At 39.3% G+C, this 20,578-nt stretch overlaps 1 protein-coding gene across 1 annotated transcript in view; it reads left to right on the top strand.

Annotated features, from left to right (window-relative positions):
• LOC117471831 (protein kinase C-binding protein NELL1-like) overlaps positions 1 to 20,578 on the top strand; it is a 297,298-nt gene that overhangs the window by 210,264 nt on the left and 66,456 nt on the right. Inside the window, exon 14 of the mRNA XM_034117067.1 lies at positions 10,302 to 10,424. Within this exon, the coding sequence (XP_033972958.1) occupies positions 10,302 to 10,424 (123 nt within the window). The remainder of the gene's footprint in view (positions 1 to 10,301; positions 10,425 to 20,578) is intronic.

Raw genomic sequence — 20,578 nt, 5'->3', positions numbered from 1 at the left:
CACCTCATTCATACAGGGCAATGTGCCATTTTCCCAAGTAAGCTAACATTCAGACACATTCACATCCGCCATTGGGAGCAACTCGGGGTTAAGCATCTTGCCCGAGGATATATCAACATGTTGACTGAAGGGCTGAGATCTTACCCACAACCTTCTGATCCAAAGACGACCACATTACCTTGCAGCCTCATTCATCCTTTATTTGTCTTTTCTATCCACATCTGCACTCTACTGATCAATATATTTGTTCTTATCAAGTTGTGTTCATAGACAATATGCTCAATCTGCTGTATGGACGGCTAAAGAAGCTGCCATTAATTTCATGCATCAGTTGCTACATATATTCTCCAAAATGCTAGCATTGGGAAAGGCTGCATCCCCCCCAAAGACACTTTATATGTTTAATGACATTTTAATCAAATCCAATTCCAATTATACATGTAATGAATGTGGAGCTCAGGTGTGACGAGCCTGGAAACCTTGGCAACCCTCCCTGTATACATTAGCTCTTCAGAGATGGAGGTCACGCCGTGAGGCTGGCTCAGCACCAGCTACTTTAATAAGCCCATCAAACACAGTTTGGGAAGGAGTCAGATAAGTTTTTCTTACTGCTCACTTTCATTTATTTGTAATTGGCACTGAGAAGGTTGTGTTTATATTTAGCTTTCCTATAACTATTCAATGTGGGTTCATTTTTTCCGACAGCAGACAGCACATGCATTCAGAGTGATGTCCATGCATGTTACGCTGCTTACGCTCTTATTCTGCGATGCTTCATCTTCCTGTTTCCCTGGTTGAATACACATGGAGACATGTGGAATAATAATGCACTCCAGCTATTGGATGGATGTTTACTGACAGAGTGCATTAATGAAACATGCTTTCATTAATTTGAATTGCAGCCTAAGCATCCTTACTGCCTGGAGCTCTATATTTCATTTGGTGGTGAATTAATTGCATTACCTCGCAGTGCTGCTTCACGTACTACTGTACACAGAGAGAATATGAATATTTCCGGAACTGGAAGCCATAAAGTTTATGGCATCCAGTTCCGGAAATTTGCTTTATGGCATAAAGCAAACCGAGCTAATATTACTAAAGAACGGGCTGTAATTCACGCTGTAAAGACAAATATTTGCAGCATAGAAGTGAGAAGCTTGCTTTTTCAGTGCCATGTCTTTAATGCTTTATTAGAATAATACCATGTGACTACAACGCATGCACTACCCTAGAATCTGCTCAGATTTACCTTTTCAGTTTTTATTCATTCCCCCTCTTTCCTGCCTCGTTTTCCAAATGCAAAATGTGCATATTTACCATGCTAATCTCTTTAAATAAGCTCCCATTACCTGAAAATATGTGTGCTTTGATGCGTGGGCATATTGCAAAGCGCCTTGTAAAAAAACTGCTCGTGGCCTATTTACCATTCTAGATCATAAGAAAAGTGGAAATGCTGTGTTGCAAATGCTTGCATTGTGTAACCTGGTTATACTTTATGTTCAATGTTTGGCAGTATAGTCACAGCATCAGCTTTGTGCTTCCATCCATTTTTTATACAAGTCCCCATACTTTCATAAAAGTATTCTAAAACGACCCACAAAGCAACTTATATATACTGCACTTCTATGGTGGATTTGGGTCAAATTAATGTTTATATTACAATGAATTATATGTGAAAGCAGTTGCTCATAATATCAAAACACCCAACTCTGCAGTTCCTCTCCCAGCATTGTTCAGTTTATTGGCTTGGTTGTGTGGCTTGCAGCTCTTCTGTGTTTAGTTCACTGCACTTATTAGTGGGAATAGACAGACAGCCAGCAGCTCTGAACAGCAAGAACATATTTTTAACAAAACAATCTATGCTACCTGTTCAAAACCGAAGAGCAGTTAGACAAAGCTGTAGAACATAGTGTAGCATGTAGCTGCTCATTGTTTGGTCGCATCCAAAACATAGTCAAAAGAAAGGGGGAATAAAGGACTTCATTTAATCAGGTGAACAGAAACAAGATGTCAAAATGCTCCATCACTGCTGAAAATCAAGTTATTTTTTATTATGTAAAGGGAGATTATTTGTCAGAAGCTATGTTTCAGAGAACTTATCTGATAATAAAGGAAAGGTCGTGTTGGGTTAAGGAAAGATTTTCTTTATGGTTAAAACCACATTCATTGTTTTTGGGAAACAGGATACTCAAGGTTCTCAAAGACACTTGAGTATCCTGCTAGCATGCTTGATGCTGCTAGCAGGATGTACCCTCTTAAAGCAGCCCTATGATGCTCTTTTTCAGATTTCATATTTATTTTCTCCAAGCCTCTTCTGTGACATGTTTACATGCTTTAATGTTCAAAAAGTGCATTATTGTTCTCATACTGCCTGTTCTGCGGCTCCTTTTTTCACCCTCCGTCTGAAACCAGAGCCCAGTCTGCCCTGATTGGTCAGCTTGCCGGCTCTGTTGTGATTGGTTACCCGCTAAGAGATGTCCCCTATCACGGACAATGTGTTGGAGCGCTAGCCAATAGAAGCGCAAGTGTTTCATAGTGATGCCACAATCTTACGGTTAGGCAGGGGGGGGATTTGGGGATTCTAGCAGACCATTTACATGCACAAAAACCTATAATATACAGGGGATGAAAACCCCCAATAAGCTTAATAGGGTCCCTTTAACAATGGGAATTTTATTATACTACTTATGTCACATTTTCTTATAGATTCCATGATATTTCGAAAGACAATTGCATAAACCTAATGCCTACTCACCTGACTTCAGTGCCTTACCTCATTGATGACATTCATTATAATTAGGCATCCAAAAAGCACAGATAAACTATTCTTAAAAGGTCACCATTATATATAAAGTTATAACTCTTGATAGCCCATGCAAGGTGCCCTTTTTGCCCCATTATGATGAAATAAAATCTTGATAATTACATATTCTTGTTTTGAGTCCACACATGGCTTGCATGCAGGGTTTTGGGAACCGTGTGAGGTGGAATACATTGACTGATGGGTTAAAATGAAACAGCCACTTGAACTTTAGGTGGATTACTGCAAGAAATTCAGAAATGTCCTCTGACTAAATGTATGGAAATCTATGTCCTCTAGGCTAAATGCTATGACGGACAATCAATATCCCCCCCCCCCCCCCCCCCCCCCCGGGCAGATCTCTGCTGAGCTCAAATCACGTCAAGGTGAGCTGCAAGGCCGAGGCAGAAAATGAGCATGACGACTTTGGTTGGCACCAAAAAAAAAGGAAAGAAAAATCGACAGGATTGTGCAATGTTCTTTTTTATGAGCTTGTCACTGGTCATTAAATTTCACATTCCTGAAGTGTTCTGCTTAACATTATTGAACGAGACGATGATGGAAGCTAAAAAGGACAAGGACATGTTTTAGAAATGTAGTGTGCAAAGTTAAAGTGAATCATAAAGTATTGGTTTAACTCGTAGATCCCATATTACACTCAGATTTAAGATTCAATGTTCTGTCTCTTTTTACGTTTTGCAGACCAAAAAAAGAGTTCTGAAAGAAAGAAGAGAAGAGATGCAACGTGAGAACAGCGGACACAAACAACGCTGACTTCTGTTTACTTTCTCTGTGAAAAGATAATGTGAATTGACATTGGAAATCCAGTTTGAGTTATACATTTGTTATGAGAGAAAGTAACCAAAAGACAATTAAAAATAGACATCAGACACAAATGGCATGCATAAAGAATGTTATGGGAGACACTGCTACTCCAGTATTTACTGGCTTAAAAGAAAGCTGGTTGTTGGGAGAGGGAGCCTTTAAAAGCTGAGGACAGATGCCACTCACTCGGCTGAATGAGCCACAGCAGCACTCTCACATTATTAGAGCACAAAATAATTGAGCTAAAACTTTCTTAGCTCACAGAAAGAAGACACTTTTCTTGACAATCAATTCTGCCCTTTCAGAAGATCTCCACTATTACATTTCAGCTTACTGTACAAGAATCATAATTTATTCTCCACACTTTCATACCAGGTCAGAGTGAATGAGAGAATAACTGTGAATCTTTTGGAAGGGGAAAATAATGTAATCAAATCTGCCCTTTGAAAAATATCTAGATTTTTAAGGACACTTTACTCTACACAAGTCATCATTTATTCGTTTTATCCTTAACATGTTCACCCAATTCCATGCCAGGTCAGAGTAAAAACTGTAAGTGAATAAATCAGGCAGAATAATGTAACACAAAAATAGTTTGGTTTATATTTAAAGTAATATACTTCACACCAAGTCATTATGTCATCCAAAATGATTCATATGAGCACTTTCCAATCCATCAATATACACCAAGACAGTTTTGTCAATTCCTGCCAAAACCATGACAAATGACAGTTGATTCTTTGACTTCATGCAACTAAATCTAATTTGTTGAGGCTAAATAAAGATCAGTAGCATGTCAAAAAAAGAAAGTTGACTGTTTGTAGGAGACATGATGAAAAAAGGCACTATTCACACGACGCCTTATTAACACAACAGTCATTGACACATTGACAAACATTCGCCAAGGAACTGAAGTAGCTCAAGATTTGGCTTGAATACCATACTTGAGTCAAGATATAATCCCAACTGCTTCCTCACATTCCATTGAGACGATAAAGTGCATTGAACAGATGCTGATGTATGAAGAGACGAGTGGACACACATAATTAGCTCGAGGCAGTGCAAATAGAGGCCAATAGGTGCCAATACTTTGGACGTTATTCAACTTTGGTGGGAAATTAACATTTATCCCGAGGCTTTATGACACACCGACAGAAGCAAAAAGAGAGAAACTGAAGAATAAAAGAAAGAATTTGAATTACTTCTGAGTTTGCAGTAATTAAGGCATTATTGCAAATGAGGTAAATTAACCAAGACATATTCACTGTCCAATCTTTAGCACCTTGTGTAGAAAAGTGTAAATCTCTGCTTTAGTATATTTACTGCTCACTAAACCACTAATCCTATAGGGAACAGTAAATGACTGAACATAGGAAGGATTTCGGACACAGATCTAGTTCTGACCTGCCTTCATTGGTGAGGAACCAATTGGGTTTTCCCAGTATTCCTGTGAGATGGGAAATAGGCTCAGTCATCCCTCTGATCCTCTTATTACCCTGCGTTTTACAGTGTGTTCACTGTGCAGAGGCCACACTGAGTGTAATAGCCGCTGTCCTGGTGATCCGTCATTACACACCATTAGCCCAGCACTTTTGGGGGTGTCACCTCAACATGCCTGGCCCTGACACCACATCACTCCATAATCATCAGTAATTACATCAACGCTGACAGAGATGGACAGCTTGTTCGGACGTGGCTGTTGTTATCTCCACTGAGCGTACTATATAATAACTTAACAGTGACTCGTCAATGATCCCTTCAGATAGGTTATTTTATTGTAAGGAAATAATCTCACTTAAATTATGCACTGAACCAGTGTCTCTCAAATGGGTATACTATAATTTGGAGTATTTATGCGTAACACCTAGAACAAATGATATAATACTAAATGCAATACTAACATTTATATTCCAATAAGTTAATTCCATTCATTACAATTTACAATTGTATTGTCTAGTGACAAAAAGCCTCTGACTCTTTATGAATGTGTGAGATTGGGCGACTGCTGTATATGTAAAAGCACTTTGAGGAGTCAGAAAGACTACAAACAGTAAAGCTCTATATAAAATGTACCTTTTTAGGACGCTGTAGCTGTATTCAGTATATTAAATATGCTTTATTTCCTAGCATAAATATTGTGTGCTGGTAAGCAGGAACTTGGCTGAAAAAAAATATTTCAAAGCTGGATGCTTATTAAAAAAGCAAAAACTTAAATGGGCACTACAGCCCAGCATGCTAAAATACATTAATTGTATACAACTTCTTACACAGTCAGTAGCAGAATAGAGAATAGTGGAGCTCTCAAACACATATAAATGTGCTTCACATATTGATTCATTTCAGATTTTACCTACTGCCTTGTTTTGAGTGATTTTAATGTAAGACCCAAGAACTTAGGTCCTTCAACTTGAACTTTGCTGTCGTTTTGAAGTTTTGGCACCAAAATACCCCAGAGACGGCAAATCACTTTTGAAGGTCAGAATAATACCAAACTGTTTGAACAATGCTTGAACTGGCCGTTGCGCCACCACGTGTGTTCTGGGAGGATTTATTGCTTATTCAGTTTTGCGGTTTTTCACTTACTCATTATCCATGAATTCAGCCACTGCATCTGTCTGTTCCAAACCTATAATTCTAATTGGCCGGTGGACATTAAACGGCATTAATGAGCAGCCATGGCTGCCAGTGTTTTGATTGTGTTGCTCGCTCCCCCATTAGATCACAGCCATTAACGGACTGAATATTTAATCACGTAACTTCCTCTATTACTCTAACATTAATGTAGTCTACATTTCATATCCCTTCGCATAAACTCTAACACATCCCACCAGCACTGTTGACATTCACCTCCACTTTATAGTTCAACGTGGGGAGGAAATCCTTGGGAAGAGAAAAGCTAAATAATTTCTCCTCATTGCTCCAGGGCTTCATGAGCACCACTCATTAATTAAGGGGAATGTTTTAGTCATGACTCCCTCCAAATCTTTTGCATATTGATAAGGAGTGTGTTCTAGTGAGTGTGTACCTTGTGAGTGGAGGAAGCCTCAGGCCAGGTCTTGACTGGCACTTAAAGACACAGTTCATGGTTGGATATAAAAGATAGTTGTGCAGTGCAGCACTGTTGTAAATCCCCGCCGCAGAATCATCAAAGGTTGCCTTTTAAAGTATTGTTTATGATCATATAAAATCCTGTTAGATATTTAATTGAAGCTGCATTAACTGCCGCTTAATCAGCTTGATAAGCTCAGCAGTAAGAATCAATAAACACGTTGCCAAAAATCCATTAATCTCATATTTAATAGTAACACAGAGATTCATTATTATTCTTTCATGTTGTTTTAATTATGTTCTTTTGAAAAATTGATGAAACTGATATCCTTTTCTGACTTCCACAACCGTGCATAAGCTCATTGCCTCTTATGCAGTTTTGGTGGCCTCAGGTCGCCTCCTTAGCAGCCTCATTAGGACGTTTCAATGGGGCTCATTAGTGAAACATGAAGTCTGTGTTGAAGCCATGACGTGTTGATACTGCTGAGAATAGCATGTTGCAGCAGGCTGATGCACTGCGGACTTAAAAAACCTGAGTTGACAGAAATCAGTATTAACTATTCCCTAATAATGACATGATAAACTCTAAATAGGACACTTATTTTGCAGTTAATTAGTATTAGTAACTTATGTATCTTACATGAACACAACGCTTGTCTCCCTTTGACATTGGAGTAAAGATCAAATAAACTGTTTTTTTTTCAGGGTCCTGGTAGTGCGAGTGCGGACTCACTTGCATACTGTCATGACTTACCAGGACGCTTAAATCGAACAGAGCCATAATGTTAAGATTAACACATCTGCTTTTCTCATTAAGACGTAACAAATGTCTTCAATAAAAAAAGCTTGGTTTTTAAGGAAAATGTTAGCATGAAAGCTATGTGTTTTGTGTTGCATTTGTGACCTTTGAACACATCTCTTTTGTTGAATAAAATCAGCATGTGCAATTCTAATACAATCTTAAAGAAGAAGCTTGGGACAAAAGTGGAGTTAGAATTGTACATCGCAGATTGTTAGAAAGTTGCAAAAGGAAGTTACAGTATGGAGCCATTGACATTCAGCATTGATTTTACCAAGATTCCCTGCACACGCATGGATCAATTCACTTTTTATCTGGAGCAGTTCAGCTGAATTGTGGGGCATCATAAAAGTTATTGGAGGAGTTTGGATTAGCAAAAGGTCAGAGATGGAAACTGTCCTGGATTTGAAGACCCTCAGTGGCAACAGTTCCAACCTGTGTCACTTGTTTTTTGGTAATATGAGTTACTGCAAATTAGTTTTGGTGCGTGCACTTTTATGGCATGAAATGCTTCGTATTGTTGATATTGTTATTACATAAATAAATCATATTGACTCAGGGTGAAGCAGAGAAAACTGCAGCACAAGAGATAACTGTAAAAGCTGGTGATTTAAAGCAGTTACAAAGTATTTCAACAATGGCACTCTTTAAAAATGAAAAAAAAGAAAACGTCTATATAAATGCAGCATCACTTTTTTTCTTCTGTCCTTGCATATCGTCTATCTGAGAAAAACATAGAGGGGAATTTATTATTGAATTCTCAAGAGCGTTCCTAGTTAACTCCAGCCTCACACTTTAATAACTGGTTGTGTGAACATATGATTTCCCTATGAAACATGGCTCATTGTTAACATTCATTGTAATTCCAAGCTGCAAACCTTTATAAGTGCCCTTTTTTGAGGCTACAGGGTGTGAGTTCTCAGAGGTACTCAGCATATGAAGCCAACCACCAAAGTCTGAGTCAAAGTCAAGGATATTTAGCAAACATCTGGAGGATTGTAGCTGCCCGGCTGTGAAATAAACCCCACCTGTTTTCCTTTTGCCACGAGGTAGCTGCAAGACAATACAAGTCAAGAGAGCACCTATAGTACACAGCAGAATACAAAACAATGAGCAGGTACTACATACAATAGTGTGCAGTGTACCAGCATGTTATTGTAAGTCAATGTTACATGAATGAAACAAATTCATGAAACAACATTATAATGCTAACCTTGCACTGTTTTCTATAATAAAATAGTCTCTCAGTTTGTATGGTTCTTGAATGTATCCAGCCCATGAAGGACAGTGGTACTTTTAATTCAAGGATAAAGGGGGAATGCCAATATCTCAATCACAGGGTTCTGACATCCTCTGTTGAGCTGGAGAGAACTGATGTGGTACATTAATCACTGTGTGATTGTTGGATCAGTTTGCATCTCCGCAGCCATGTGTAGCCAATACTTTTTAACTGGCAAATCACGCATTGTTTACTGCCTTGATGTTCAAATCTGATGTTGTATTCTTTAAATGAGTTATCTTGATAAGAAGTATCTTTGAACGAAAGTTGCTTCAAGGTTATAGTCTATTATTTACTAATACTAACAGCACTCTGATATTGGTCTTTCTTCCTCATTGGTATCGGGTTTATAGTTGACTCATATGATGGAAACCTACAGTACAGTGTTAGTTTTAATTTATAGTTAGGTGTTGGATTTCACTCATGGATAACACAACCCTTACACTACAGTACATATACAGTATCTATCTAACTATATTGTCAAAATGTTTTTTTTAATAACTTTTATAGTGGTGCAGTAATGTGTTCTAAAACCAGGAAAATACTTAGAATTTCACCAATTCAGGTTCCCTCGAACCAAAAAAACACTTTTGGTTGAAAAACCAAAAGTGGTGTTAATATGTAGAGATTATCCTGCTGGACAAAACCTGTTAAGTATCATAAACTTGTGTTCGCCACAAAGCTTATTTTCTTCCATATACGGAAATCCAATGGGGAAATCCAACTGCTTTTTCGTCGAGGGACCCTATGCTAACTTCTGGGTCTGGCCTACAAAAATACTTCATCACTGCACAACTCTATTCACTTTAAGATTTAAGGAAGGATTGGAAGGATTCTAAAAAAGAGATAACTGAGCTTAATTTTCTTACTGTTTTGCTTCATGTTGTCGGACAATCAAAAGTCTGTATCAGCATTGGATACTTTAGGGAGGAAACACAAGAAGCCAATGCTGACCAAAAAGTTATTCTGATAATCACACATTATCTATTTCAACTTTCAGTCTATATTGAGCCATTTACTGAAATGTTACTGAGGTATTGGGAAAAATTATAAGCAAAACATTTTCATAATCATATGAAAACTCTCTAATGATCTTCTAGATGGCGAATGTTAAGTGTTGAAATATGTCTTGATTTCGTCTCACTAGTCCCTAGTATCTAAGCCAACATCATTAAGCTAATTGATGCTGATACGGAGCAATCAGTGGGCACACCTGGCATGTATCAGCTGTAGCTCCCAACAACCCCTGATGGTTTATAAATAAATGTATGCTGGAAAAAGCAGCTGGGTCTTTGTCATTGTTTGAAGTAATTTATTTCACATTAATTTTGAACGTGCCAAGCTGAACTGGTGTTTGGAAACATGGACGTGAACATAAAGTTTATAAAGCTGGTTGTTGACAGAAAGAAAAAGCTCAGCTGTGACCTCCAATGAGTTGAATTTCCTAGCTGCTCAGCTCCAAAAATAAAAGCATTTTTCTGCCATGACATCTCCATCTTTTACACAAAAAAACACACATATTTTTGACTGTCTCTCTATTTCTCCCTCAGAGCATGACGATTGCGCCAGCGGCCAAGATGAGTGTGATGAGAACGCCATCTGCACCAACACCATCAGAGGACACCTGTGTACCTGCAAGCCGGGCTACGTGGGCAACGGCACCATCTGCAGAGGTAAGTCCCTGCCCTCCAGACTCACAAATAGACCCCAGACCTGCCTCCACACGCTTTGATGGTGGCTGATCCTATGCTCCCTAACATCATGGTCGGTCTGGTTCACTCCTCTCTCACATCACCTTACCAGGCAGCAGCTGCCTCAGAGATGATGAAAATTGATTCCTGGGTCGTTTCAGCCTGTTTTTCCACATGTGTGCCTCCTCTCCCTCACTGCACACCCCGCACCCTGTTGACCTGTCAGCCCACCCTAATTTGCCCTGCAGTATTATACAGATGGAGGAAGGAGGGAAGAAATGAGAGATGTTTTTTGTGAATTGTGTCAGGTTGTAGGTGTTGTACATGCAGTGCTTACAGTTGAATAACATATATATACAAAGATATCTTATCTCTTTTCAAAGTCCTCCATTCAGCCCATGGATGGGTTCTTAGTACACTCCAGCCTAATAGGCAAAGCACTGAAGGTTGTCATCTTCAGAAAATTGAAAAAGACAACCAGCAATTAAAGCAAAGTGGAAAAGTGCTTTAATCAAACAAACATGAATAAACCCTCAAACGGATACTTACCATAACAAAATGTACAGTTTTTTTAACCCAAAGTGCTATGCAGGTGCTTAATTTGACAAGTACATGTTTTTAACTGTGCGAGTGCAGTCGTTTCGTCTTTCGCAAAGTGTGTCTAAAAACCGGCCTGCTCCAAACGGAGCTCTGAAAGTTAAGAACATAATGTTTAATATGCAACCTTTGTTTCATTAGCTTGTCACAATCAGTGCAGATGTCTTGCCAATAAACATTGGCTTTTTGCACAGTGGCCATTTTCACTGGCTGGCCAATTCAGAAATGGCAACTGTTTGCACATGTTATCAAATTACAGATTTACAGCAAGAGTGACTTATTGCTGTTAAATGATTTCCAATTCAGAAAGCTACTCAGTGTTTAACAACTCCTTTATTGAACGGTACCTCGAAATGATAAATAACAATCCCATGAAATTACAATAATGTTTGTTACCCAGTTACATGGGAAAACCCTGTGTGAGCTGGAATTGACATTTGTTTTTCTATCGTAGTGCTGTGACCCTAATGTTGGTGCACATTTCTGAAAGGTTGTGTAGCTGTTTCCATGCCCTCTGACATTCTTGTGTGAGCATGAGTAAACACATCCAACCTTTAGTTTACGACTCGTCTGTCCACTCGGCCATGTGTTGGATGAACTATATTAAACTTTATATATGCACTGAAGGCTGTCGCAGTGGGACGTTGGCTGCAGGTTCAGGGCAGATCGGGTCCAGGGCCCGGAGTCTGGGGAGACTCGTTAGAGTGTTGGTAGATTCCACAAGCAGAGCTCCCTTCTGAGTGCAACACATATCCCAGGGGTCCATTATCACAGTTACAGAAACATCCCGGGAGCTGGAGTCCCCCTGTCCACCTGAGGATTAACAGCCATGTTTACACTAGGTCCAGCGAGGTGAAGAGAGGGAAAACACACTGTGTGCATAACATAACATGAAGCTTAGTTTTTGGCTAATTAACCACAACAACTGAGATGCTACATGTATCTCTTTTTCAGAAAACACCTGGACGAAATTGCACAACACATTACATATGTAATTGTGGTTGTGTTCTAAGGGTTTGTTATATTTTAGGTCCACTTCCGCATCGGTAAAATGTCAGCAAATCCCTTCTCTTTCGTGTCAATTAAGAGATATATTTATTATTCAGGTTTGCTTATGAGCAGATATTAGATATTCAAGGACAATCTCGAGGTGAATTAATTACATTTTGTTGAAAGCGAAAACTACGTACATCACAATGAATTTGAAATAATTGTTATATAGTTAATACATTTTATGCTAGATTCATGTTTGATACAGTAAATGTAATTGAAGCTAAATTTGAATTTATTTACATGTTAATGTTTCATAACAATCAGAACTAAAGCATTCAAAGCAGCTTTTGAATGTAAGGTCTTTAAATTCCTGTTCTTGGTGAAATGAAATGATATGTTTTTTCTACTTGTCAATAAACTCCTACAATATAGCACTAGCATAACAAGTCAAACCTCTCACATGCACAACATTAACTTATTAACTTAACATTACATACAATCATTTAGTTTTTAAAAAGAAAGTGACAACATTTTATTTGAATTTAAATATAAATAAATATAGAAATCTTTAATCAGAATATTGCCAAGCAATCAATGCCACAATTCAGTCAGCACTCAAAAAGTAGCGTGTTGATTTGCAGCGCTGCTCATGTCTAGTGCTCAATTTGTAAATAGAGAGATCCCATGAGTTTGCAAGTAACACTTTTATGTAATGACTGTGTGATTATGCTTGGCTGCTGTCCAACAGATAAGACCGTCATTAAGCTTGATTCAGCCTTGATTTTCAGAACTGTTAAAAAATGATTTCAATAACTACCAGCAAAATATGTTGCATCATGGGAGGTCAGTTGCTGTGCAGGAGCCAACATCACCAAATGAGACAAGTCCTTACATGCAACATTGCTGGTTCAATCAAAACAAATACTGCAGATTGTAAGGCTGCATCCTCCGTAAAATGTCATTTATTATTATTTTTTGATATTTTGATAATCCTCTATCTTCATTAACAGAGGTAAACATTAAAACATGATTACATTTGACCCTGCCATGTTGCATCCACCATGATCTCTAACTCATTAGGTGCTGTTCTGCATCTGCACTGCTGCTCATCCCCGTGACAACTAATGATGTCGTAATTAGAAGAACAGCACAGAGGAAAGCATGTCAGTCATTCCAATGATTAGCGAAAGATCGAGATAGAGGGAGAGAGAGTCGAAAGAGGAGAGAAGGATTGAGAAAGCAAGACAGAAAGTAAATGCAAAATGCTCTTATTTGAAAGAGGCACAAAACAACGGGATATGGAAAAAGAAGCAGGTGTGTGTAGCAGCACCCACCCACCTCTATCCTCTGTAACACAGGCATTAGGATGGGCGGCAGGTGGGAAGCAGGTCTTGGGAGAGATTAATGCAATTTGCAAAGTGGCTTCCACACAATTTCTGCCTTTGGATTGTTTCCAGGCTCTTGCTACACACCCCCACACACACACACACCCACCCTTGCAGACAACATAGTACGACTGTAGCACTGCCGGCGCATTTTTTGCTATACCCTGAAAGTCACACAAAGTAAAACATTGATGGAATATCAGCTATATAGGCGGATCTCTCAAACATTGTTTAGGATAATAATGAAATAGAAATACATAGAAATGACTAAATGTGTTGGAAAAAGTCTCAACCCATGCTGATGTTGGAATATAATGTATATAATATAATAATCATATAGTTTATATTAAACAAGCATTACAAATACACAAAGACAAACTGGGAACAAAACCAGCGATAAATGATTGCACTGCACTTCATTCTCAACAATAACAAAACAGAGTATGTGTACACCTGAATATACAACTTCATTTCGTGCCACAGCCATTGACGTTAATCTGCCAATATGTTGGTAACTCTTTAGGCCCCGACAGCATAAGTGAGAATCATGTTGGGCCATGAGGTTTTAATCCTTCCCAAAGGAGTCGGATGAGGTCGAGGTCAGGGTTTTGTGTTGGCCAATCATGACACTCAACTCACGAAGGTGTCAACCCTTCTCACTGATGATATTTGTCAGAAGCAGCTGAGAGGAAATTCTATACTTTTTAATAATGTCATTAAGACTTCCTAGGTCTTACCTTTTCTATTCTGGCCAATTAGTATTATGCAAGCAGGGAGTTGGAGGAATCTGCCTCTATTTCCCCCTCCCCCAGAGATCTCATTACTGTGTGATGGCGACAGTGTTGGCCAATCGACCTGTGCCTCCCATCTCATTCCCCTCATACATCACCGCGGCCCCTTCAGGTATAAGGGAATTAGTCTGAGTGCGACTGAAGCTCCACAGCCTGTCCCTGCTAATGTTAATAAGGTGAAAAAGTGTCTTTGGCCAGCCTTGAGCAATGACTCCACACTAGAACAGGTACAATTGTGGTTTTGAGTAAAAAAAAGGTGTATTTAACTTGACATGTTAAAAGCTAAATAGGTGAGTCATATTGCCTTATTTCCTGTGAAAGCAAACCTTTCCACTGCCACGTGTGAATTAGTTTAGAAAGAAAGTGCCTTTTATTGGCAAAGGTATCATTTGAGCCTTTGTTTTTTATTTTGACACGGAGGATAACAAAGACAGCTGCAGAAGTGGCCTTGCATACTCAATGGCTTTCATGTTCTGAATCTATCTTTTTTTGTTACTGTTATTATTTTATTATGAAGTACTGTTCCCTCCTTAACTTGCCAGAACCCTTTCTTCAACATTAAGTGAATACCTTAGTAAATACCTTAAAGGAGAAGTGACATGCTTTTCCGGTTATTACCCGTCCCCTTGTGTGTTATGAAGGTTTTTATGCATGTAAACGGTCTGCAGAGTCAAAACCCCTCAAAGTACACCCTGTAGCGAGTAAAACTCTAACACAGAAAAGACCTCCCCAAAACGCCTCGTTGGAGATACGTCATTGTCCATTTGATTCTTCCGGGACGGCATGAACGAAATGGACCAATCCGTGGAGCCGTTACGTTACGTCCGCGGAGCCGTTACGTTAAGCCCCCGCTGATTGGTCCAAATTGACCAATCCACGGACTTCCTCACACACACATCTGTGTGCAGGGAGAAGGCAGCTCAGCTGATTTCTCCTCCCTGGCTGCAGGCTGATAACAGACAGTTGGGATCACGGCGAAATTCTCTCTGCAGACCCATTCTCACAGCGTTTATCAACCTTTTTCTTACTCAATATCAAGCCACACTTATTGTTTTTACTTCGGCTGTGAGTTTGTGTGTGCTCAGGATGAGTTTGGCTGTGTTTTGCTATGTATGCTAAACAAGGAAACAACACCTCCACGGAGCTCAGCGCGATTCACAACGTCCCGACCAATCAGAGCACACTGTGCTCACAGGGAGGGTGGGGGCTGGAGCTTTGGGAGCTACAACGAGCCGTTAAAGGCAGAGAGTGAAATTCAGTGAATACAAGTAGTTTACAGAGATGCTGTATGAGAAACCAATGTGAGTTTGGAAAAATGCACAGTATAAATCTATTTTAGTATACCTCAACAATGGAATTATGATCAGTGGAAATGGCCATGACACCTCTCCTTTAAAGTGTTCCTGATTTCCTCTCAACAACCCATGAACGGGACTTGACTGATGGCGTTAAGCAGGTTTAAGTGCTTACTCACTAAGAAGATATTGCAAATTCTCTTGAATAACGGCCACCTCTCTCACCTCACATCTCATTTCTATTACTGCAGAGTAATTATGCATGAGATTGTTGCTACAGCAATACAGCATCACTGTTAGCGTCAATAGATTTGTCAGCTGCTGATATAATGCAAACAGACAGTACAGCTGTTGTAGTGGCTCGTACTGTTCAGCCGTAATGGTTGAAAAACACAATTTAAAGCCGCAATTAAAGACATTTAGTTTCAAATTAGTGTATTTATCACAGCTTGAGAGATTTTGAGCCCAAAAAAGGGTCTTCAGTATCCAGTAAAAAGCATTTAGTAAACAGGAATGTCAGATTAAGTCAGATGTATAATATCAGTTATCTCCAAGTACAGCAGGGAGTGTAAAGTATGAAGGCTTAAATTAAATGCTCACAAATCTATGTAAAAAGGTTCAATGCCTTGTAAGCTGAATAAACACAGATAATATTCAACCCTAACGGTACGTCCACACAGCAGCGTTAAAAAAATCTTGGAGGTGGGCGTATCTGAAGCTTGGGGATTTTTTGCGAGCAACGCGACCAACAACCGATCACATGAATCTCCCGCCCCCGACATACAAAGCAAAAAAGCCCGAAGTAAACTGGATATAAACTCCCCAAACAGGCGAAAACCTACCACTGTCTCTGCCACCTCCCTCCATGCCTGGCTCCTCCGGTTTGTATCCCGGTAGGTAAATAGGGACTGGTCATAAAGCACCGGGTGATTCCCTACCGCTATAATTGATTTCTCCTCAATTTTTTGGAATATGAGGAAATGACCTGCGGTATGTCTCTCCCAGCATACACGCAGTTTGATTGGCTAGCGCTTGTACTGTCAGATTTGCATAAACGGGATTTGATTGGCTGATGCTTCCACTTCAGCTTCAAAAGTTGAACATTGCTCAACTTTTGAAGCCTGAGATGCCTGGAAATCTCCGCTTTGCTTCCCACAATGCAGTTCGGCGAAAAGTGAGGCAAAGTGACGTCACCCCATTCAAAGTGAATGGGCAGAAGCGTTGGAAGATTTTTTTAACGCTGCTGTGTGGACAGAGCAAATATTTCAGGACATACGAACCAATACCATTTTTCGTCTACCCTGTTCCAAAATTGTACACACTTAAATGGAAAAATCCGGCTTGTTACTGGTAATCACATACATAGCTTTGAATATAACTCCATATCTGTCTGTAACCAGTGCGAGCAGGCCTGTGGTTTGCTTCTTGTCCGCCTGCTGTGAGCGGTCTGATTGCAGGCGACGCATTAAGAAAGGCCTCTATCTCAAGAGCCCATTTCACTCCTTGTGATTGTCTAGTCTGACTGGAAGTGAGAAGAGATGGGGGGTTCAGACTCCCTCCACCTTTACTTACCTTTTCTTCCCACCTTTCCTTTTTTATTGCAATTCCCCTGGGGAGATAACAATGCTACCATTATGTAATCTCCCTTGGAGCACAATAAATAAGCCACAATAGTTCAAACAGGGCACGGCAAAAGATTATGGATCAGCATTGTTCCCGCTGCCAGCCTAATGATCAGCGGCCTATTGCAAAGCCTTTGTCGGCGGCAGAATGAGTTAGATAATCTTGTTAATGGTCCGCTTCATTACCTAGGACTGGTTTGTATAGACAAAGGGGTTTTAAATAGAGAGGATTTGAGTAGCGAGTCTAAACAGCGACGCAGAGGACAAAGGCATTGACTCATGCTCTTCTCATCTAGCTATCGGAGCTAATCACAGAGGAACCATGTTGCAACCAGTTAACTGCGAGCAATGAAACCTAGGCTATAATGTATTCTGGTAAAAGGAGAAAGAGGGGTGTTTGCTGCAGGGACGGGAAACAGATAAATGAGAGAGAGGGGTGGGGGGGTGTTTGATTCAGCCCTCATTTCCCCTACAAGTCTGAAGCATTTAATTTTCTGTTTACATAATTATTACTCCCCTTCATCCCTTTTTGATAGGAACAACACATTTAGCTGCTTCTCGCCTGTGTAGTTCTGCGCTAGAGGGCATAGTGTTTTACAACATTTAATTGGGTGAACACTGCAGTATCTGAAGCTATGATTAATTGCAAATGTGGGGAAAAAATTTACCAAGATGGAAAAAAATGCACTACTTGTTTTTGAAGCTTTGTAGCAATTATCATATGAGGCAATTATTTGAGTCTGTGCCCTGCTGTTAGATGTAGCTGCCGCAAAGAGAAGAATCATCTCTAGTGTTCAGCTCCATCACATCCACTCTTGTATTGTATTGTAATGGACCAGGCGGAAAATATAATGTTGTCCTCATTCTATCTTATCTGCAGTGTTTCTTCTCTCTACAAGCAGTCTTGTGTAAGCGCTGAATCTGTGGGAATAATTCTCTTTGTTTAACATAGAGATGCACTGTGATACAGAGAATGGAAACAAATGAATAATACAAACTCTGCAAAGTCAAAACGTATTAATTGTACTTATATAAATATCTTACAGAAGTACTATTCAGAGCTGTAAATGAAATGAATACATGAGATTTGACTGGCCCTATTATGTTTTGGGGGGTTTTCCCTTCCCTGTAGTGTGTTATATCAGTTTGTGTGCATTTAAATGGTCTGCAAAAGCTACAATTCCAAAGTTCTCTCCAGAGGGAGTTTCTCTCTCCCCCCCCCCCCTTCCTGAAACACCTCCATTGGACTCCTTTGTTTACTTCCGTAACATAGTGACATCACTATGTAACACTATGTAACACTCACACTCATTGGCTATTGCTCCAACACATTCTACATGATAGGCTAAGGGGCACAACATCTCTGGTTGAACAATCACAACAGGGTCAGCTTACCATTTAGAGCAGACTGGGCTCTGGTTTCAGACAGAGGTTGAAAAGCGGTGCTGCAGCACAGGCAATAAAAGGCCCCTTTGAACATTAAAGAGTGTCACAGTAGAGGGAGGCACACAATACAAATATAACCCTGAAAATGAGCATTATATGTTTTTGACTTTCACTCTGCTTTCTAAAACTGAGGGGATGACACGTGGCACATGGTCCCGGGCCGGATTCGAACCCGGGTCCTCCGCTTGCGTACCAATCCCCAGCTCTCCAAACTGAGCTATACGATGGCCCTGCTATTTTTATTTATGCAAGCTGGCCTTATCATCGATGGTGACGTAAATGAAAAACAACAGTTGTGTAATTGGATATACATTTAGACCTAATCATAATATAACTACTTTTATCTATTTTACCTTTATTTAAATAAATCGTCGTATTTACTTGAGAAGAAATATAACCTTCATATCTATTTTGATACAATATATTATATTTTTATGAGGGTGCATGAATCAATATTTGTAGTATAGTATAGTGTGCATTTGAAATTCATATTCAAGGGTGTGCCTTTGGGACAAAAAAGTTTGAAAACCCCTGCATGGTGTAAAGAAATGTTTTGTTAGGAGGTTTTTTTAAACCTAGGTGAAGCGGAGGTCAGGCAGTGAAGAGGCAACTACAATTTCTTACTCTTATTGTCATTCTGTCAAATAAACACACACATCTTTTAACATTAAAATTGTTCTCATGAAATACTCATGGGAAGTTTTTTACCATGTAACTAGTTTGTCATTTAGACCTGAACTTGTGAAGAAGTGAGTACCTCATATTCTGCCTTAATCCTGCATTTAGTGGCAACTGAATTGTGTAGCACTCTCACACTTAGCTTTATGCCTCATTGTTGCGTTGGAACGCATCATCTGAAATATACTTTCTCACAGAACCAGAGCAGTGTTTAGTAAATGACACGCTTCAGAAAAAGCCAGCAATGATTTGCATCAGTTACTCAAAAGACAGCCTTACTTAAAGTTGAACATCACTGACATATTCTTTGAAATAAATTGGATTCTTCTTGTAAATCTCACTGATATTGGATTGAACACCCTATAGTCTCAAGACTACAAGACACAACAGCAGAAACTGTCTGTGTATATTTTGGGGAGACACCCCAGGTGAATAGGGTAATTTTTTAACTTAAAGATATCAGCTAGAAATGTATCCAGTTAATTACTTACAATAAGGCAATTGTTTTTTGTATTACAAGTTTTCTGAAATAGCATGTTTAAATATGCAAATGATCCATTATCTCATGAAATATGCGCATATTTTAACACATTTCAGGAACCGAAATCTGAACTTTGGATAAAGCCAGGATCAAAATTATTGTTTCATTTTGTAGTCATATTAGTATCTAAGGCTTTTATAGAAGGGATTTTGGATATCTCTTTGTATCACTCCATAAATCAGAAAATACTGTCAACAGCCCTAAAATATCAATTTTCACCATGTTTTTAGGTATAAAATGTTATATAATTCAGGCTATGAATTATATATGACCAAACCCTTCTGTGAAAGCCTTGATAATATTGATAGGAATATAACTGGAAGGTTTGGTGTATGTAACTGCTACTGAAGTGGAAATTTCAAACTCAGAGTAGGAGAAAAAACTCATTTTGAGAAAACGACCTTTAAAGATTGCAGTGTGACGCTAGCTAAACCCTCCTGTTATCTGGATGATAGCTTGCGCATCGACGCACTCCGTGAAGGTATTTCATGTTCGGGGTCATTTGTTTTTTGTATAACCTTGCTTTGTGCAAGTGACAATTGTTGTCGTCTTCTCTGTGAACGTTTTTTTCGCCGTTATTTTGCCATTTTCAGATTTACATTTCTAGCGGAAAGCTAACCAGGAAGTGCTTTAGCACACCACGTGACGCATCTGAACGAATCACGTTGTCAGAAATTGACACCAGCCAATGAGATTTCGTTTCTTGGTTTAAGACCCCTTTGCACTTTCACGATTGGTTGCTGATACAAAGGAAATGACCATATTTGGATCCGATGAGATTGTGCAGG

Source organism: Trematomus bernacchii, unplaced genomic scaffold (genome assembly GCF_902827165.1).
Source record: "Trematomus bernacchii unplaced genomic scaffold, fTreBer1.1, whole genome shotgun sequence".
Lineage (NCBI taxonomy): Eukaryota > Metazoa > Chordata > Actinopteri > Perciformes > Nototheniidae > Trematomus > Trematomus bernacchii.
This window is presented reverse-complemented; position numbering and strand designations above follow the sequence as displayed.